This window comes from Eleginops maclovinus, chromosome 16, assembly GCF_036324505.1.
Source record: "Eleginops maclovinus isolate JMC-PN-2008 ecotype Puerto Natales chromosome 16, JC_Emac_rtc_rv5, whole genome shotgun sequence".
Lineage (NCBI taxonomy): Eukaryota > Metazoa > Chordata > Actinopteri > Perciformes > Eleginopidae > Eleginops > Eleginops maclovinus.
Window position 1 is genome coordinate 4140518 of NC_086364.1, and position 20374 is coordinate 4160891.

The 20374-nt window shown below is 39.5% G+C and overlaps 2 protein-coding genes across 2 annotated transcripts; one reads left to right on the forward strand and one right to left on the reverse strand.

Moving 5' to 3' along the window:
* The first annotated feature begins 8375 nt into the window (after positions 1 to 8375).
* rpl23 (ribosomal protein L23) lies at positions 8376 to 12128 on the forward strand. Its single transcript, XM_063903949.1, has 5 exons — positions 8376 to 8593; positions 9773 to 9856; positions 10256 to 10384; positions 11010 to 11123; positions 11998 to 12128. The coding sequence occupies exons 1-5, from the start codon at positions 8581 to 8583 to the stop codon at positions 12078 to 12080; spliced, it is 423 nt and encodes a 140-aa protein (XP_063760019.1). The 5' UTR covers positions 8376 to 8580; the 3' UTR covers positions 12081 to 12128.
* A 990-nt stretch (positions 12129 to 13118) lies between these two features.
* On the reverse strand, positions 13119 to 19675 carry si:dkey-283b1.7 (von Willebrand factor C domain-containing protein 2-like). Its single transcript, XM_063903722.1, has 3 exons — positions 19253 to 19675; positions 16725 to 16854; positions 13119 to 15052 (listed from the first exon to the last, which is right to left on the reverse strand). Exons 1-3 carry the CDS (start codon positions 19673 to 19675, stop codon positions 14820 to 14822), a joined length of 786 nt encoding a protein of 261 aa, XP_063759792.1. The 3' UTR covers positions 13119 to 14819.
* Positions 19676 to 20374: the final 699 nt, after the last annotated feature.

Below are 20374 nucleotides of genomic sequence, written 5' to 3' on the forward strand. Positions count from 1 at the left end.
GACAGCATTTTCCTTACCATTGCTCAAAAGCAGCACAAATGTCAAGATTACGCAAGGCTGGACTTTGATAAAAAGTTTGCTTAGTTTTGTGACCCAAAAATATTGTGGTAAATTGAAACAGGTTTGGGGGATTACGTAATCTGGAAAATATGGTCACTTAAACATCATTAAACAAATGACAAGAAAATGGCTGATTGAACTTCATCAACTCACAGTTAAGAACCTAGTAAATGAAATCTATGGAATGGAACACAACTATGAGAATTAGACACCAAATGCAAATCTTTGATGAAAGATGGGAAAAATGGGTAAAGTATAGAACAACTATAATGAACATTTATAAGGAACATGAGGTCAGAACTGACAATTAATGTACACCTGAGTATTAATATTGTATCCATTCTTTTATTATTATTATTATTATTATTATTATTATTATTATTATTATTATTATTATTATTATTATTATTATTATTATTATTTCCTTCTAGTTTTATCAACTGTTATGTAGTTAATTTGTTCAACCAGGAAGAAACGCTGACTTCGAGACAATGGAACTTGAAGTAGTAAATGGTAACTCACTTCTGGGTTTTAGGACTCATTCCTCTATCACTCTGTTGACACCCCTAGAATAATGTGTGTTATAAGAGGCTGAGTTATTCTTTTTTTACACTGGCCCGAGACAGAGATAAGAACTTTTGATGAGCAGTAGGTCTTTTTAGAATTTAGAAACCGGGACTCAAGATGAGTGATTTAAAGGTCGCAGGCTGAATTCAACTACATGCACATGATGTGCACTCTGAACCCCAATGAGCTTTCTGTCAGGCAGACAGCACAAACACAGTTTTTCTCTACCACCTTTCGACGAGAGAAGAAAAGACAGTGTTTAATAATTCACACTCAATGTCCTTCCTCTGCACACAGTCCGACTGCAGTCCGAGTATTCACTTTGAGAAAAGGACAAGGCCGGACAGACATAAACGAATACCTGTCTGCATGGACATTCACTCTCTGGGCCTTACTCATACTATCACAAGCGTATTCTATCTCATCTTTGAGAATACAGTATTGTCAACAGCATAGCATTGAGGACTATTAGCTTAATTCCTCTGCATTTTAAATTCTGGGGTTTAGCAACATAGGGGCAATTACAGTCACAGTTATAACGTTACGCTCGGTTGATGTTTCTGGCTGGTGATTTCCGTATTTATAGACTTAATTGGAATACTTCTAGGCCACATGAATAAATGAATGTATTACTTGATCAGTAGTGTATTCCTGGTAGTATTTTGACATTTAAGCTGTTACCATCACAAAGCTTCTTTATTTTTTTGGTCTGTATAAGATCTACTTCTATTCCTGTACAGCGCAGGAACAGCCACTGCTGCTTAGAATGAATATTTGAATCGCTTCATAATTTCACTGGTGCTTATTAATCTCCCAACTGTTGAACCGTTCATTCATCTATCTAAAGTCAACTTAATTGCTAAACTAAAAACAAATATATCTGTCACTAATTCCAACTAGTCACACATGGTCCACTTTCATTTATAAATTGTTCTGCGTCGCGTTCATTGTACTAAATCGGGGTGTCCAAACTCTTTTCAAAGAGAGCCATATTTGATAATGTGAATATGCCCGGGGGCCAATAGTCCCTTCTGACATTTTTTTTTAAATAAAAGTAACCAATACACAGTTATATCACAATTTTCATTGTCACAATTATCTTTATTTTTCAAATGGCAATGTAATTAAATATAATTTACTTGTGAACAACTCTAAAAACACAATTGTGCCTCTCATTCATATCTGAGAGTCTGAGAGTCAGATAACATTGAACAGACTATATGGAATACCTTAAACTTTGTAACAGGTTTTAACTGTTTAATTATAAAGTTGGTTGCTAGCAGTGGCGTTTTCTCCCGGAGGCCAAGGGAGGCGTGGCCTCCTCATTTATATTCGATAAAAAAATATCCATGAGTTGGGATTCATGACGCACATTTTAGGTTCCAAATATGCCGTGTTTAATTCCCTGATGTCATGTTTTTCTTTGAGCGAGCAAAACAGCGCCCCTATAGGTGAAATACTGCCATCTAAGGAGGCCCGTTTAACTTGGCCTCCACTACTACTAAGGGTTTTAGCCAATCAGATTGAAGCTCGGCTTGTCACCGAACGCTCATCAAGGTCAATCAAACTGTAAAAATTTAAAAAATGAGGAGGCTAGCTTGTACGTGCCTCCTACACTAATACGTAAGTACGTAACCACACACAACCATGCTGTTGCTAACCGTGAAGGAAGGTTAGAAAGTAAGAATGGATGGCGACGGAGACCCAGAGTTTTTTCTGAGAAACGATTTCACTAAACTACCGTTTGAAATTCAGTTAAAAATAAAACAGAAGGGTAGGTCCACTCCGAATCTCGACCTTACTCAGGGAAGAGCTAAAGGAAATACCCGGACGTTTTGTGAAGGGAACTATACGAGCATAGGCGCCGATTTATGTTTCTGCCGGTGGGTGCTCTAAAAAGTTTATAGCCCGACCCTCGACAATCTCCGTGTGTGCGGTTAAATCTCCGTGGGTGCTCGGCAATCTCCGTGGGTGCTCGGGCCCCGAAGCACCCACGGTATCGGCGCCTATGTATACGAGAACGGACTGGCTAACAGGGAGTGTAATGCTAAATTGTCTTTTCTGCTGGCCATGCCTCTTGTTTGACCGCTCCAGCATGGGGATCTGTATGACCGGGTCACAGATCATTTCGCCACCATTAAGGATAGGAGAATGGCATTTCTCTACAAATAGTGAGTAAGCTTACTTTATTTCTTTACGCAGTGTGACAGCCGAGGCTTTCACTTTAGCATCCTGCGGACAGCGGTGTGAACCCGTCAGAGACTTTTAGAATGTGAGGCCACCTGTACAGTCCAGTGTATTATTGAGATTACAAATATGGGTGTAAGGTTTTGTGTTGTGTTGTGTTGTGTTTGTTTAAGCTTGTTGCGATATGGTGTCAATAAATAGCAGCAGCTGCAATCATTTGTCCTGATTTATTTATGCTACTTTTAGTCACATTGTTGACATGGGTATGACGTCATTCAGTAGCTTACGATCTCTCTGGCCTCCTCTGTAAAATTGGCCACGCACCGCTACTGGTTGCTAGTCAGAATCAAGTCTGACAAATATGTAAAATATTCAACAGAAATTGTTCAGTCAAACCATACACAAATTAATTAATTAATTAATTAGGGAAATGTGTCCTCAATCACCAAAATCCAGTAAAATATATATAAATTTAGGATCAGTGTGTATGGTGAAAAGAGTCAATATATACAGTTCAATTCGCTTTAGCAAAGAGTCAAGTTGGTCATAACCCCAATATGAGTTCAATCCACTTCATAGGCTAAACAACGAAAGTCTGCTCCGTGGTTTACCGCGGATCCACCCAAAACCAAAATACAGCGTCTTTAACAGAAGGCAAAGTGCGGCATGTGAAAGGCGCCTTGGAGTGGCAGCTGCCCCCATGCGGTGAAAGGATGAACTGATGAACTGCACGTTAAAGAGTTATTCTATTGACATGCCATCGGGCCACATAATGATACACATTAGAGGACCAACTTGCGGCCTGTCTTAAATCTGAGACCCACGGCCATTTGGACATGCCTATACTCAATTATTATTATTATTATTATTATTATTATTATTATTATTATTATTATTATTATTATTATTATTATTATTATTATTATTATTATTATTATTATTATTATCTGTTTAGTGGTTTAGTTTTATTGTTATTAGTTCAAAAATAATTTCATTATAAAGGACTTAATCCTGTGATCTTTGATTCTGGGTGTACAGTATGGAATATCAGGTAAAAGTACAAAGGTGACGATGGGACTAAATAAAAAATGGACCTCATTTTCCCTTTTGATGGGTTGTGTATTAAATAATGCTACTCAATATGAAACGTGTTTGTTGAAATCATGTCCCATTTGTTTCTTCACCATTTTGTACCAGTTCATGTTTTTATGAACAGTGTGTACGATTTAAAAGAAACAGCCATGTGAATGTCCAAATTAAATGCTGTTTACGCATGTTCCAAATGTTAAACTATTACCCTATCGAAGCTGGCCACTAGGGAGCAAAAAACCAAGGTGAGACAGCCAAGCCCGCCTTAACCTAATGGGTTCTTCCAATAAAATGTGTAAAAAATCGAACTTTGTCTACAGGGCAAATGTAGGCACATTCATTCCTCTCAGGAGATACGACAACCTATCGCTGAGATGACCAAAATCAACTCATCCATTTTAATTCCTGTTTAATAACAACAAAAACAATCAGACACCATCATCTGCAGTACGGGGGCCTCCCAGGGGACGCTGCTGGCACCGTTTCTCTTCACCCTCTACACTAAAACTTCATCCACAACACACGACCTGTCACCGCCAGAATTTCTCTGACGACTCCGCCATCGCCAGCCTCATCTCCAACGAGAACGACAGGGAGTACAGGGAGCTGACACAGGACTTCCTCCAGCTCAACGCAGGGAAGAAGACCAAGGAGCTGGTGGTGGATTTCAGACGGTGCCAACACCATTTCCTTTTCCGAGCGCCACTTTCAAACTTCTTCTCTGACATTTTGACCTATAGCTAGCCACAAGCTTCATCTGTCACTCAATCACTTGTATTTGAATATGTCAGATGTCAAAACTATTTCTCTACACACTCATTCTGATTGACTGCTGAGTTATGGTGGCTACGTGGGTGTGTTGTAAATTGTATCAATCACCAGCCACAAACATTCAGATCAACCCCTGATATTTGTAGGCCCCGGGGCTTAAGCCCAGGTCAGCCTGTGCATTAAGGCGGCCTTGGAGAGAGCCCAGTAAACATTTGCATGCTAAGACTAGCTGTTTGCCTTTTAGCTAGCATATTGGACATCAAGAACTTTCGTTTTTTAAACATCTACACATGGGACTTCCATGAGAGTGGTTCGGTCATGTTTGATTTGTGAAAACAGAAAAAAGGAGTTAAAAGAGGGTAAAGGGGACAGTAGAACTAATAAGAGACCAGCCTGGGTTTTCATTACTAAAGAGGTGGTTTAAAATGTATTGATCAATCTAGATTTCACACAAATGTGATTTTTTTGCTCTACATACTTTGGATTAAAAGTATTTCTGAATAACTTCAATTGTTAGAGATAATACTGTACATGGACAGAAATTGAAAAGATGCCATCACCTTTTGGATTGTCCGTTGATCGACGGGTTTGATTTCCCTTTTCTACCTTACAGTTAGCCAAAAAGGCCTTATCAAGTGGTTTGCTTTATGACAGGTGTCTGGTGAGGACGGAAATGTAAAATGTCACGGTAGCCCTTGTAATGTATCTCTTTGGAGATTCTGTCTTCCAGAGAGAATAGCCCTGAGCCAGGCACAGTCACTCTCTGACATTTATGGTCAGATTATACAGCAACTTCTCTTAAGATGATTCTCTGTACCTTCCACTCTTGACATTGAGGTGTTCTCCCTTGCATAAAATGTAAATTAAATTGAAATCTGGGTTTGGTGGGCTTCATTAAAACAGTATGTGATAAGCAGAAACCTTATGCATTCTCTATAATGCCTAGCATCCATAGGAATTATATTTATGTTCGGAAGGAAGTATCTTGCCTGTGTATATCAACATCAGCTTAGCAGGTTCAACTTTTATGTGGCAGGCAGCATCACCTCTTAAGGTAGTTAGGTTTGCATTGTTCCTTCCTTTCCAAGTAGGTAAATATTACAAGAAAAGTGTCCAGATCTACTTAATACATAACCAAAAAGTTTATTAAAATCTTCACAATATTTCCTTACCCATACTGTCTTTGGAAGCACACATAACAATTCTAAATGTTACCACTACACATCACATTAGAAGGAAATCAACAACCGTCTAGTAATACACAGAAAAAAACACACACAACATCCCAAAGTAAACAATGAGCTGATTGTTGCTATGTGATGAGCAAACAATTAAATAGCACTCTCATTAAAGAATTATAAGAATTTTTTGGGTCAGAATGCAATGTGTGAATCAAGGTTTTCAAAATCCACATGAAGTATTCCAAATGATCCCCCCAAAAATGTATGCTTCAAGATCTGACTTATCCACATGCTATTAGATTGATGCAATAATGAGTCCTCAAACCGGTAAATTAGTTAGCAATCACCACTTCTAGTTCCCTCGTCTCAAGTTTTTTTTTTGGTGACATGCCTGGAATAAGGTCTGGGGTTAGCACCACATGAAGAGACTTTCACATTTAGTTTTACAACTTAAAATACAGCAGTAAATACCCCAGTGGTGAATGTCTGAAACGTAATGTGTCATAAAACAGCGATTGCTAACAAGTGATAGCTTAGTCGTGATTATGCTTATTCATGCGAGAATAATGTAACTCCTTTCAAGCATTACAACAGCTTTTTACTTTTGATGATTGCAATGACGCTTCAAAAATCATGTGGGTGTCATGTTCAAATTTTACCGCCGAACAAAACGTGATAAGTATCATAAATGAGCGTTTGCCACAGAGCTTATTGTCTGCAACATACCCAAATCCACTGTAACAATTCTATTGCTTTTTTTTTAAGGAGCCCTTGCCATGCTGACTCCTGGCTCGGCCTAAAACAGTACGTCATCAATGTACCACTCTATAAAGTAAGATGTGTACCTCCAAATGATACAGTTTTCTGCTCTCTCCACAACCAGAGTGAGATTCATCGCTTCTTTGATAGATTGTTTTTGTTTTACAGCTGCTGAATACAAAGCTGCTGACATATATTTCAGGTTTCATTAATACACGTTGAACGTAATGTAGTTCAGGGGGAATTTCATTTTGTCTACCTATCCTATCCTATACAGATCATATTAGAAAACAAATCATACATTAGAAGGGAACAATAACTATGACGTTCCATTTATTTCTTTAATCGTTTTGTGAAGATGCCAAATGTATCCTAATTAAAAAGTAAAAATAAACAATTGTGATATAACTATATATAATTTAGAAGTGTGTTTTTAATGTATATCTGTATACCTCTGAGTCTGTCTAGTATTTTCCAATATTATATTTTTCTGTAATTTCATAAACATGAGAGTTAGCCCAAATGTTGACAGTTATTTGCTTCCATCTAGTGGTTACTTCATGGTCGCTGTAAGCTTTCTGACTATACTGAGACAATCAGGCAAAAAAATAAAATAATAATTCCTGTATTTACTAAAGATTGGTCATGTTGCCCAGTTATAGTGAAAGAAGCATACTTTTACTTTAACATAGTAAGTAAGTAGTTAATAAAAAGGATTTTATTTTATTTAGGGACCACATTACTCCAGTGTTGGCTGCCTTACACTGGCTACCTATAGAACACAGGGTAGAATTCAAAATTCTTCTTCTCTCCTACAAAGCCGTCAATGGGCAGGCACCATCCTATCTTAAAGAGCTCATTCTAGCCTACTGTCCCATTGCATTCCAAGATTGCAGGGTTATTGGTTGTTCCTAGAGTCTCTCAAAGTACAATGGTAGCCAGAGCCTTTTGTTATCAAGCTCCTCTTTTGTGGAATCAGCTTCCAGTTCGGGCCACAGACACCCTATCTGTTTTTTAGAGTGCGCTTAAGACCTTCCTTTTTGATAAAGCTTATAGTTAGGGCTGATTAGATTCAGCCTCTCGTTATGCTGCTATAGGCTAAACTGTCAGGGGACGCCTTTCTTCTTTCTTCTCTCTCTCTCTGTACCTGTGTACTCTCTGAGTTGTGGATCCTGTGCCTGATGCTGTGGTCCCGAGCTGCAGTCCCGAGTCGTGGATCCTGAGTCGTGGTTGTGCCCGTTGCTGTGGTCCGGCCTGATGCTCACCTTACTACTTCCTTGATGGCGGCCACAGGATTGTTTACATCCACCTGGATTTATCGTCTCCTTATCTATAGACAAATGCAATTTCCAGCATTTGGATTACCTATGTTGTATTATCTTTTTGAACTACTTTCTGTAAACTGTGAACGATTGAATAAACGTTGGTTGATTGATTGATTTATCTTTTCATTGCATATTCTTACTTTGACTTCTTATATTTATAGTATATATTTGTATTTTTTAAATAACTTGTCTTTTAATACATTTCATTAAAAAATGTCTCAGTCTATCAGCAATATATTGAGTTGTAAAAATAGTCATATGCAGTAATATGTCAATACAATAAGTAATATATGATTTTTCTTGATTCATATTACTGCTGTATTATTATTTTGCCTATTTGAAATTAAGGTTGTGCTAATTTTAAATCACAAATAAATCACATTTTAAACATTAAAGGGGAGATCGTTTTATTGCTGTTATTGAGTCGCGAATTATTAAACGGCTGATTTTAAATACTAAACTATAACATTATCAATATAGGTTGTGTATGTTTCAGATTTGTGGCGATGCGTTTTTCAATATTGCAATGTAGTTTTTCAGGGCGCGCTACGTAAGAAACGACACCGTGACCCGGATGGAGTTCCGCTCAACTTTATATCCCACAATTCCTTTCTGCTTCGTCCTCTTTCCCTACTGCAGCCATGTCTAAGAGAGGTATGAAACCCACCTTGTAAAATCTACATTCATCTGCTGTTTTCTACAGCCCGCCGGCTTTTAAAATGTCGTTTGTGTGTAAAAGAGTGTGCAAGACAACAAATCCACGGGATTAGTTTTTAATTTAGGCTAACTATTGACGAATTCTGAACTATAGCATTTTTGCTAGCCAGTTGGTGGGAGCCATGTTTTGCTGTCAGCGCATGAAGCGAGAAAAGCTGGAGGCAGTACATGTGAATGTGCTGTTTTCTGTTGAGTTCAGAGAGGTTTCATAGTTATAACCTTAATTTCAGAACATTTAATGGACGCTGATTTGAGGTCCCGTGCAGTATATCGGCAGAGTTGGGTGTAATTGGTCGGAGTTAGCTAAAGCTAACTTGGTTAGCAAGGCAGCGCCGGTACATGATGTTACAGGTTCGCTGAAATCATGCTTGGCTCTTTTTCATTTGTTGGAGCAAATTATTTTGAGACTAGGACAATACGTGTTTACTTTGCTAGCGGCTCGTGCCAAGTGAGTTACAAGTTTTTGCCTTACTAGCTGTGAAGATAGGTGAGGCCTTCTGACGTAAATGGCTCATCTATTTGAGAAATGCCAACACATTTTCGATAATCGACCTGTTCAAATGTGACTGCTGAAAATATGCATGTTGGAAGGTCCTGCGAGAAGTGACTATAAGCTAGCTAGCTGTCATAAGCCACATGTGGAAGTAGTGAATATAAACACCTGTGCACTTGAAGTAGTTGGGGATATCTTCGCAGACAAACCATGGACCTTCACGTTTCCTAGTTCCTTACTGGGTTGATTTTAAAAGCACAATGTTCCCTAGCTGTTCAGTTCTTCTTTGAGTTCTTTTGACGTTGCTGCAATGTTTTTTTTTTATTTTTTTATTGTAGATGTGGTGGAATTATCTGGTGTTGTGTCTTGTAATGAGGTTTTAGCAGCAATAGTTGCTGTACGATCACAGGTCAGAATAGGTGATCAGCATCTGTAGACAGACAACTTATGAATGTGATCATTTAGGAATTAAAATCGCTTGACTGAATAATTAGAGAAGACCTGGTACTTTAATGTGTAAATTAATATTCTAAGATTTCCATTTCTCTGCTCTACACCATCAATCCCTTTCATCGTACATTTTTATTAGATCATTTAAATTGTGTGTTTCTGTCTTCTCACAGGACGTGGAGGTTCTTCTGGAGCCAAATTCCGCATCTCACTGGGTCTCCCAGTGGGAGCGGTCATCAACTGCGCTGACAACACAGGTATGCCTCTCCTGAACTTTTATCATTGCTCACATTTTCAGATGAGGTTGTGCAGATGACATGAACTAAAGAAAGATGCCCAGATGACATATTGTGTGGTGTCACAAGCTCAGAGCTGGTTAAAAGCATGCACTTGACTCGCACACTGAAGTTTGGCCAATCTTTTAGGGCTCTGCCCCTTCAAAAAGCACTTGCCTGGTCAGCTCAGTGGCTGGGTGAGTTGTCGTAGAAGGGAATATTAAACCTCATCACTGTGGGTGAGATGGCAGCGACACTGGCTGACTAATCTCAATCAGTGATGAGACAAACTGAGGAAGTGCTCAAATCATGTCATATCTAAAACACTGTAATGTTCGTTTGTCTCACATATTGTTCACGTTAGTGTTCTCCCTCTTTTAGGTGCTAAGAATCTGTACATCATCTCAGTGAAGGGCATCAAGGGTCGTCTGAACCGTCTGCCTGCTGCAGGAGTGGGTGACATGGTCATGGCCACCGTGAAGAAAGGCAAGCCAGAACTCAGGAAGAAGGGTAAGTGGAAACCACTGTCGGCAAGATGCATTGGTTTTAGAATGTTGAGGCTGTTTAATATGAACCAGAAATATTTTCTGAGTGCTTGTGGAGGACAGTGAATACTTATTCATAGGTTTTAATGCACACAAACCTGGAAGTAGGCTACAAAATGTATGTCTGCATTAACTTTGAGGGTATGCTTATGGCTTATAACTGTCACCTGGGGTACACATGTGCAGTTATAGCTTACGGTGCAATAGATGACTACCGCTGTTAGAAATTTAAATGTGATTTTTGGCGGCTAAGAGAAAGTAGCAGTTGAATTGTGTCATTTAAAGGTGTTGGTGCTAGATTTGAAAATCATGTGAGATCAGTGAGAAAGCAAAGACTGTCTTATTTACAGCTTTGTCCAAAATACTTAACTTGTATTGCAACACATTTACTAACCCTAAATTAGTGAGACAATCCTTAATAACTGACCACAGTATAGTCTTGCTTCAATTAAAACGGAAATACCTTTCGGCTCGCAGTGTGTTGAGTGATCATGTCTGTAGGTTTTTAAGACAAGTGTAAATGCTGATTTACAAAGATGAATTTGAAACATTGTATTACCCTGAACTAATCTCATTTCCTCTGTCCACAGTGCATCCTGCGGTGGTGATACGGCAGCGGAAGTCGTATCGGCGAAAAGATGGCGTGTTTCTCTACTTTGAAGACAATGCAGGCGTCATAGTAAACAACAAAGGAGAAATGAAGGGTGGGTTTGTTTAGATGTGTTGTAGTCTGTTATGCAGACTGTAGCAGTGAAAGCAGGGCTGCTCAGCCCCTCTGTAAAATGTTTCTCATTGACTCTGTCACTCGTCTGTAGCTGTGTACCTGCTGAAATGTTAATTCCAGCGATATTGTTTTTGTTTGGAGGTGTGTTTTTAAGATACACACTTTATTCAAAGTATTTGGCCCAGAATCCGTTTTTATTACACCCTAACATTTGCATACATACTTTAGTGTTTTATCATGGAGGTGATACAGGTAGGCCTTTAGAGATATTCCCCCTTCAAAAAGCACTTGCCTGGTCGGCTCAGTGGCTGGGTGAGTTGTCGTAGAAGGGAATATTGACCTCATCACTGTGGGTGAGATGGCAGCGACACTGTGGCTGACTAATCTCAATCAGTGATGAGACAACTTGTACCTGTCGTGGGTTTATTACAAGAATTTATTGGCTGGGACACCAAAAGTACTCAAGATATACGGCTCACATGGTAGGGCTAAGGCTGACTCTGACCCACAGCCCTTTGATGCATGTTGTCCACCCCCCTGGGCATTTAGTCTATCTAAGACTGAAATCTAAGTCTACAAAAGTTATCGCCTATTACTAACATTAGTCCAGCCTGATCTTCATCTGCAACTAGGAATAAGTAGCAGGTTTAAACCAACAAAATGTACTTTCAATTGACAGGAATGCATCATTTAAAAGCTATCACTGAAGCTTTATTGTATTTCAGTACAGCCCCACACCTTGAAATGTGGTATGCTAACCTTCTGTCTTACTGTAGCAGTCAGTTTTCCCTCCCATATGTTTAATTGAAGCATGTGGTGATGGATTTAAACTAACTGTTCTCCTCTGTCTGCAGGTTCAGCCATCACAGGTCCAGTGGCCAAAGAGTGTGCTGACCTCTGGCCCAGGATCGCTTCCAACGCTGGCAGCATAGCCTGAGCTGACCCTGCCCTCTGTTTGTTTTCAATAAAAGCTGTTGGTAATCCAGCCTGTTTTGCTGTTTTCATTTACTCTTTAAGTCAGGGGTGTCCAAACTTTTTCAACTGAGGGCCACATACACAAAAACATAGGAAGAGCTGGGCCCTTCACTAGAGGTGAGGTAAATTGCTTCATAGTTTGAGTTATAAGTTAGCCCAATCAATCAAATGGAGGTACATGATGCTTGATACTTGAATATGCTTTAAGAAAACCAACAGCCTACATCAAAGCGCTTCGTAGAGGTTTATTTATTACAAAAAATGTTGGCAGCTCATCCCTTTTAAACAGGAGCCTCAGAGTGCCCGTTATAGGAGGAAATATGAAGCGTATATTTCAGGCTGGTTGGAACAAAGATTTGTTAGAAAATATGTTGTACTTTAAATGAATGTATTAGAAGTGGGTTTATAGACACATGAATGAAAGTATAATATAAGAAGTGTGGGCCATATTCCATTTTACTTTTTGAATTTGCTGAGTGAGGGCTGATTGAAAATGGGCTGCATTTGGCCCCCGGGCCGTAGTTTGGACACCCCTGCTTTAGGTAGAGGAAACACTATTTTAAGGGAATGTATTACAGGCCGCCCTGTCTGTAATTGTAATAGTTAAGTGACTCTTCCACAGTTGGTTACAGGTTTGATATAATATTCATAATTGAATATAAAGACATCCCTTTCCCTGCTGTGGAAATATGGCTTTAGGTAATGTGAACGGCAATATGTTCATGCTATATTGTGACACTATCCTATCCTACCATTAGTAAACCTTATACGTCTTGTTAGAGAAGAGTCTGCTAGGTTTTATTTCACACCCTTTATATTTCAGATAATTAACTTCTCTACAGCTATTATATAATACTTAAAGATGAGAAAGAGTTGTACACATTTTATAAGGGTGGTAAAGCAGTAAGACATACCACTAGGATAACTGATAACCAGAGTCTCATTTCAAACACTTCTATAGAGCAGAGAATAAACCAATACACAACACGTTGAGATGGGCCAAAGTGCATAGAGATCTTATATACAGATATACAATTATCACACACTGAGATTAACAGGAAATGTTAACATGTCCTGGCATGAATTTGTGCTGTTACACATACCATCTGTTAATACAGGTAGTATGCAAATGTATTTGTTAGCTTGCAATCACTCTGCTCTGTAAGTGTGTGTGGGGCCTACTTGCTGTGCTTCCAGAAGGAAAGCAGCGGGCTACCATCTGCACCACCAACACTTCCATGCAGCCCCTCTTAGCTTACTGTACATCACAAATGCATTCCTCACACACCCATCACTGCAGCCATTTCCCCCTGGGAGTGATGGTTGGCTTCATGAGGCAGGATTGTAGATTTCCCCATATGCAGGGGGGGATAACCTCAGAAGTAATTTGATTTCCTTCACAGCAGTGTGTCAATGACCTCCCCTTGTCATTGTAACTGCTCTGTCTCATAGCTTCACATGCAATGAATGACACTAAACTGAGCATGAATTCCAAGGTTGAATGTCAAACTACATACATTCACAAAGATATGTAAAAATGTATACGACTAACAGATTACTTTAAAAAAAGAATGGATTCAGCTACTGATTACATTTCAAGTATAACAAGTAATTGTAACCTGACAAGGTTCCATCCCTTTTAGATTACCCCAATATAAAATGCAATGCAACTAAATAAAATAAATAGTAATACTCAAGTGTATTATGTAGGACAACAGAGCAATGTAAATTAAAAATAAAAATCTGTTCCCCCCCCAAAGCCAGGTCATTTCTAACATGGGTTCCCCCCCACTTTTTAAAGCTAGATGCTCTTTCAAAGTTTAGGCTAACAGCAGCTCAACAGCTTTCCTGATCTGTATAATATTTGGGCTGATTTGACACTCTTTTTATCATTAGTATTTTAGCACAGTATTAAATGTGTATCTTTCAGTTACATTTTCAGAACACTGGTTCTCAGTTTAAAAATGCTGGACAGCTGTCAACACAAAATAGTTGTTAATGCTAAATTGGTAAGCTAGCTAGCAAACGCTGCTAAAATCGGCTAGGACCGTTTTTTATTCATTGCTGGCAAAATGGATGTTTCATCGGCTGGAAATGAGAGGCTTTCTTTTGTCTAAGTCTGTCTAAAAATCTGAGGTTCATTTCATCTAAACTTACACAGAATAAAGAAACAGGTACTAATAGGGTGACCAGGTAGGGTGGCCAGACGTCCGGCTTTAGGCCGGACAGTCCAGCTTTTCAATGCCCTGTCCGGCGTCCAGCGCAGCATCAAGCCACCCTAGGTACTAAGCAGGGTTGGGCTTAACAAACAATGTCTGATTTTCCATGAGAAAATTGATGCACATATTTTTCAAACACATTTTTGATACTTTTCCAAAAGATATCGGGTGTTTTGACGATACAAACAGAAAAGAAACCTAATCTGATAAAAAATCGAAATTGTTACCAATCTGACAAAACTACCAGGTGTCCAAATGTTTGAAAAATAATTTCTTTTTTGGATGCTAGCAACTTTTCGCCCCCCTTTCGCAAATGCCTTCTTTATCCTTAAAGCCCTCCTCCCTGCGGACTTCCCCACATTTCTGTCAGTTCTTAAATAATTGTATTGGCAGTATTAATGTACATTAATGTGCAGATTGAGTGAGGATGTATTGGGCCCTGGTTAGGCTGTCCTGATAGATAATGTTATTAACAATCAACTTCATGGAATCACACCAAGTCTTGGAATAAACCTCCTCCCCCCAGGCTCCTCGTCTCTGGGGGGCTCGGTGGGGTTGCTGGATGTCGGGCTGGGCTTGGGGTGTTGCTCACAGGTGGCCTGGGGGTGTGTGTGCCATGTCCCGTCCCGGTAGGTGCAGTAGCACACCGTCCGCTGGTCTATGTTCACGCGCTCCCCCGCTGGGATCACCCTGGCCCCTGCAAAGCAGTTAGGACCTAAAGACACAGGAGACATCATTTTTTTGCTTAGCCTAGAAAAAACAGTACCTTTGTACACAGCAATATAACATGTTTAATAGTTCAATTTGCACATCATTGTTTTTTCTTGTGTTTGTATATTTCTACTTATTTTATGCTTTTATTGCACTTGTTTTTTCATCATTATGTTATTTTATCTTTTGGATGATTTCACTTGAACAGCTCTTTAGTCTATCTTTTTATTGCACATTCATACTTTCAATTGCTTTGTTTATATAAAAATGTTCACTCTAATTTATTTTATAAATTCATTCTAGTGAATGATATTGTAAACGGATGAAGACCTTCTTGCAGTGGCTAACTTAAAGTTTTTAAATAAAGGAAGAATTACATATTTGGCAACAGTCAGTTAGCTTAGCTCAGTGCAAAGACTGAAAACACCAAAAATGTTAAACACCAAAAACAGATCTAAAATAGATCATGTAGTAGTGGGGTTTTGGCTTTTCCTTCAGTTTCAAGATAGGTGAACTGCATCTTTGACAAAACATAGCTCTATTAGTTCAAATTCATTATCAAATATCTAGCTAATATGCTACAAGCAACACAGGAAAAGCAAAAACTGACTTTTATGCAAATGACTCCTAGAAAAATCCTTCCCACAGACAGTAGATTCTCTACTAGTGCAAATAATATATACTGTATGTATACAGTATTTATGATATGATATTTTAGAGTAAAGTCATTATATGCAAAACACCCAGCCTTTGATGTCATTTGGATCGCTCAATCACAGATAGGGGTTCCTTTATTTGGCAGCTACCTGTGAAACAATTACCAAAGGCAATCAGCGGGAGGAGAGGAAGTACAAATCATCTGATGCCAGACCCAACCGCGTTCCAAAAAGCACAGCTGACATGAGGCAATTTGGCAGCAGAAAACAACTTAAAATAAAACCAAAACAATGACGCAACCAACCTAACCATCTGTCTATCAGAGGAAGAGTAAAAATAGACACTACAGTTTAACAACTGCCATAAAGCAGCAAGGAAGCACGTTGATGTGGTTTTCCTTTTCATGAAGAATCAATGAAATAGCTTTTGATTATGAAGCTGCTTTGATTTTCCCATTTACCCTTTAAAAAGCAACACACAATTATACAAGTTATTAATAAACCCGCTGCACACATCCCAGCAATGTTAGAGAGGGACTTACCGCCGGTGGCAGTGAAAAGCGCGTATGACATAACAGGGTTGACTTTATAAGCTGCAGGGAGAACACTTACAATGACAGCCTTCTAATGGGCCTGAGATTAAGTGTGTGCGTGTGTGTGTGTGTGTGTGTGTGTGTGTGTGTGTGTGTGTGTGTGTGTGTGTGTGTGTGTGTGTGTGTGTGTGTGTGTGTGTGTGTGTGTGTGATGGTGATTTGTCTATACCCTTTAAATGACATGAAAGAAATCAAACCAAATGAATTTCACAAGAGTCTAAAGCTGAAATATTCTTATAGTTAACCTTTAGCAAAGTAGTGTTTTTTCCTTTGTAAATTTAAGCCAGAGTTCAGGGACCTTTAAGCATGTAGTTCTTTAATTCTTCTTTATTAGTAACGAAACCACAGCTGAGAAATTCTGGGGATACTACAAAGGGAATTGGTTTAAAGGTTAAAAATATGTCCGGGCACTGACACTGAGTCTTACCAGTCTTACAGATGGGGCAGCAGTGGTTGGGTTCATACGTGGGGTCTACGCAGTGAGGGGCTGGGCAGTCCGAAATGCTGCAGTACACTTCTCTGTTGGCCTGGCAACGACATCGCTCACACCTCGACAACTGGAACAAAATTGGAATGTAATTGCCTTCAACTCTTTAACATTTCAAATGAGTAAATGTGTACGTACCTGTACTCCCACTACACATGTACAAACACAACAGTCCCTCTTTTTATTATCAAATGTTGCATATTTAAGGTTGGTTTTTGCCGCCAGTAAAAACATATTTAAAAATGTAATTTGTGTCACATGCTGTTACGGTGAATGTTCATGAATTCCCTCAACAGGGAAAAATGCTGCTGTTAACTGTTTCCGCCACTTGGGGGCAGCACAACAAACTGAGAAAGTGGCAAAAATGTAAGGAAACTGTTTCCTTTTTACACATCCAGGATTGCCTGTACTCAGGGCCGGCCGGTCCCGGGACTCTGAAATTTTGGGGCATCTCACCCGGGGGGCGGGGTTACGCACTGCGTCACATCTCTCCTGCGGGTTCTCGTCGGCGAGGGTCGGCGCGCACCATAGCGCGCACAGGCAGGCACAGAGCTAGCGAACCTAGGTCTTAGATCTAACAAGTTATGATTTTTACAACAAGCTTTTTGATGGAAAAGTGGTGTTTAATTTCCATAATCTTTGATTAGTGAACGCATAAAACCGTCAGTTTGTAAGCGAAGTTAAGAATTACGATCTTTGAGTTCGTTTATCGTTACCCAGCAACCGAGGCTATAAGTGTTGTAAATTATTGCAATTTCGTCATTCATGAGGAGTGTCGTAGCACAGTGGTTAGAGTAGCGGGATTACAACGAAAGATCTAAGGTTCAAATCCAGCATCAATCATTGTTCCACTGTTCGTTTTGGACTGGATATTTACATGCCAACACAAACAGTTGTAAAAGTAGCCAAATAAGAGTTCGTTAGTGTGTGTCTACAGTTTAAGTGCATGTATATTGCCAGTGATTAGCATGTGAAGCGGAGATTTAAATTTATCCAATGCTGATTTATGAAATGGGGATGTGTGCATCCTGTTTAGTTAAGATTTCGACTGTTTAATGGGTGAGATTAATTTTGCTAGGTATAGCCCACTATGATTTGAAGTTAAATCCAGTTACGAGTTAAGTTTCCACACGCACATAGACTCAAGTTTACCTATCCTGTCCCGGCTTGAAGTAGCCTTTGATGAAGGTATACCTACATTAAAAGAAGGCAGCTTTGTGAATTATGGTGTTTTAATCGCCACCGCCCAAGCAATACAACCAACCCACAATCAGCAAATAAAGACATTAACATCCCATTTGTAACATTTCTTTGCCATACAAAATAAATATGATACAAACAAAATCTAAGACCTAGGTTCGCTAGCTCTGTGCCTGCCTGTGTGCGCTATTGTGCGCGCCGACCCTCGCCGAGGAGAACCCGCATGAGAGATGTGACGCAGTGCGTAACCTCGCCCCCCGGGCGAGATGCGCCAAAATGTCAGAGTCCCAGCCGGTCCTACAGGCGAACTAGGCGCCTAGAGCGCCGAATTGGTGGGGGGCGCCCTCTAATGGCGCCCTTAAGCACACATCTTTCTCTTAACCAGGGCCGGCCCTGGGCATAGGCAGTATGTATACTGTTTCCTTAGCATTCGCATATATGCGAATGCTAAGGAAACTACGCTAACATACAGAGCCAATCATGGCCCGTCACTACTCTTTTTCAAATTCATTGTATTGAATTTCATTTGAATCATTTACTGTGCGACAGCATGTCAAAAATCATTGGAAATATACCCACACACAAGTTTAAATGAATAAACAAATACGTTCAACGTTGAGGTATTTGTACCTGAGTATTTACATAGTTTTATTGTGCTTATTTACACCACTACATGTATCTCATTGTTCAGATCAAGATGATATAAAGCACACATTTATAAAATGTTGCAGAGGAAATTCCCCATACAGACAGATATAAATCAGAAATAAAAATCGGTATTAGATAAGCACACTTTCACTTTTCATTGTGGTATATTTTTACTAGGGTAATGCAATCTTTATGGAACTAAAAGTTAAAATATATATATATATTTATGGTAAGTACCACAGGTGGAAGTAATGAGAAGTACTCAGATCTTGTACATAATTAAAAGTACCAAAGTGTGGGAATACTCTGTTAGAATTGAAAGTCTTGTGTGTTAGTCAAGTAAAAGTAGCCTACAACACCAAATATTATCATCAAAATGTTCTTAAAGTAGCGACAGTCACAGCAGATTGGTCCATTTCAGAATAATATATTTTTTGATTATACTCATTGATGCATTAAAGTGTTATCAGATCTGGTAAAGATGGAACTAAGTACAATTACTCCATTTGCTGCAGGGTGGTAGCTTGTGAATTTACTCCAGGTGGAAGTAAAGTCTGATTTTAGTGTTGATTATATCGTTTATCATTATCCACATGTGTATAAGTTTGGATGTCTCTCACCCTGAACTCCTCTAGGAGCCGGTACGTTTTGCCCCCGTAGATACAGACTCTCGCCATTGCCTCGCACACCGGACAGCATGCCCTATAAGTCATCCGCGTGCACCGTGGGTGAATTCGCGGACACTTGGGTCGGACGCACACTGGACCGTCCACGGTGCACGTGCACGGACACGCCGTGGAGCTCGGGTAATACACCTCTCCGATCCCGTAAACAAACCCGTGGTCGTCGATGCACCACCGGCCCCGGTAGTCCCCGAACTCGTAGTCCAGGTCGCTTCTGGAAGAGTACTCCGCCACCGCGTGCGGCAGGAGCAAGGCGAGCGCGAGGCAGAGACAACTGAGGGCGCGGAGCATGTTGAACGGGATATGGACACTGAGCCCCGTTGAGAGAAGAGTCCGGTCAGCTTTCCTCCCACCATACATCACGCCCACTCATGCACGTCAGTCCGTAGAGTATTCATATAAAGTACTCAGATACTTTTTATTACTGTATTCACATGTTATTTAGCTGACGATGCTATCCAACGCAACTCACTTCTATACCGTAGAAGTACTCAGATTCTCTACTTAAGTAAAAGTACTAATAATGGTCATAAAATACTGCAGTATTGATTTCAGAACTCTATTTGAGCAAAAGTACAAAAGTATAAGCATCAAATGTACTTAATGTACAAAAAGAAAACATGTTTGCACAATGACTCGTTTCAGAATAATATAAAGCACAGAAGTATTATCTGCTAAATGTACTTCAACAAAGTATTTATTATGCAGAATGTGTATTTTCACAGTATTATATTATTATTATTATTATTATTTTCCTGTTTTATATATGCAGTGCTTGAAGTGGGGGGTGAAAAGTGCCAGTCCTCCCTTATTTACATATTAGCATGTGTGAAAAAAGTGAAACAACTTATTAAATACTTAGGGTTGTGATGAGGTGCTAATCTGAAAGTAGAACCATGTGCATATATTTGATTCAGATCTGGTCATTTTGAGAAGGCCTGGCCTGCAACTCATAATACATTATCAAAATATGCATTCCTGTGTAGAGTTACTTAACCAGAGAATACTAAGTACTATGCTACATGAATAAACATAACAGTCCACTTAAACAGCAGAATA

Bases quoted from the DNA above. Each gene is read 5' to 3' on its own strand.
- rpl23 (XM_063903949.1), top strand. The intron at 10,385-11,009 runs GTAAGTGGAAAC...CTCTGTCCACAG, and splicing joins GCCAGAACTCAGGAAGAAGG to TGCATCCTGCGGTGGTGATA. The intron at 11,124-11,997 runs GTGGGTTTGTTT...CTCTGTCTGCAG, and splicing joins CAACAAAGGAGAAATGAAGG to GTTCAGCCATCACAGGTCCA.
- si:dkey-283b1.7 (XM_063903722.1), bottom strand. From the start codon at position 19,675: ATGTATGGTGGGAGGAAAGCTGACCGGACTCTTCTCTCAACGGGGCTC. The intron at 16,855-19,252 runs GTGAGAGACATC...ATTTTGTTCCAG, and splicing joins GGCTCCTAGAGGAGTTCAGG to TTGTCGAGGTGTGAGCGATG. The intron at 15,053-16,724 runs GTAAGACTCAGT...CTGTGTCTTTAG, and splicing joins CTGCCCCATCTGTAAGACTG to GTCCTAACTGCTTTGCAGGG.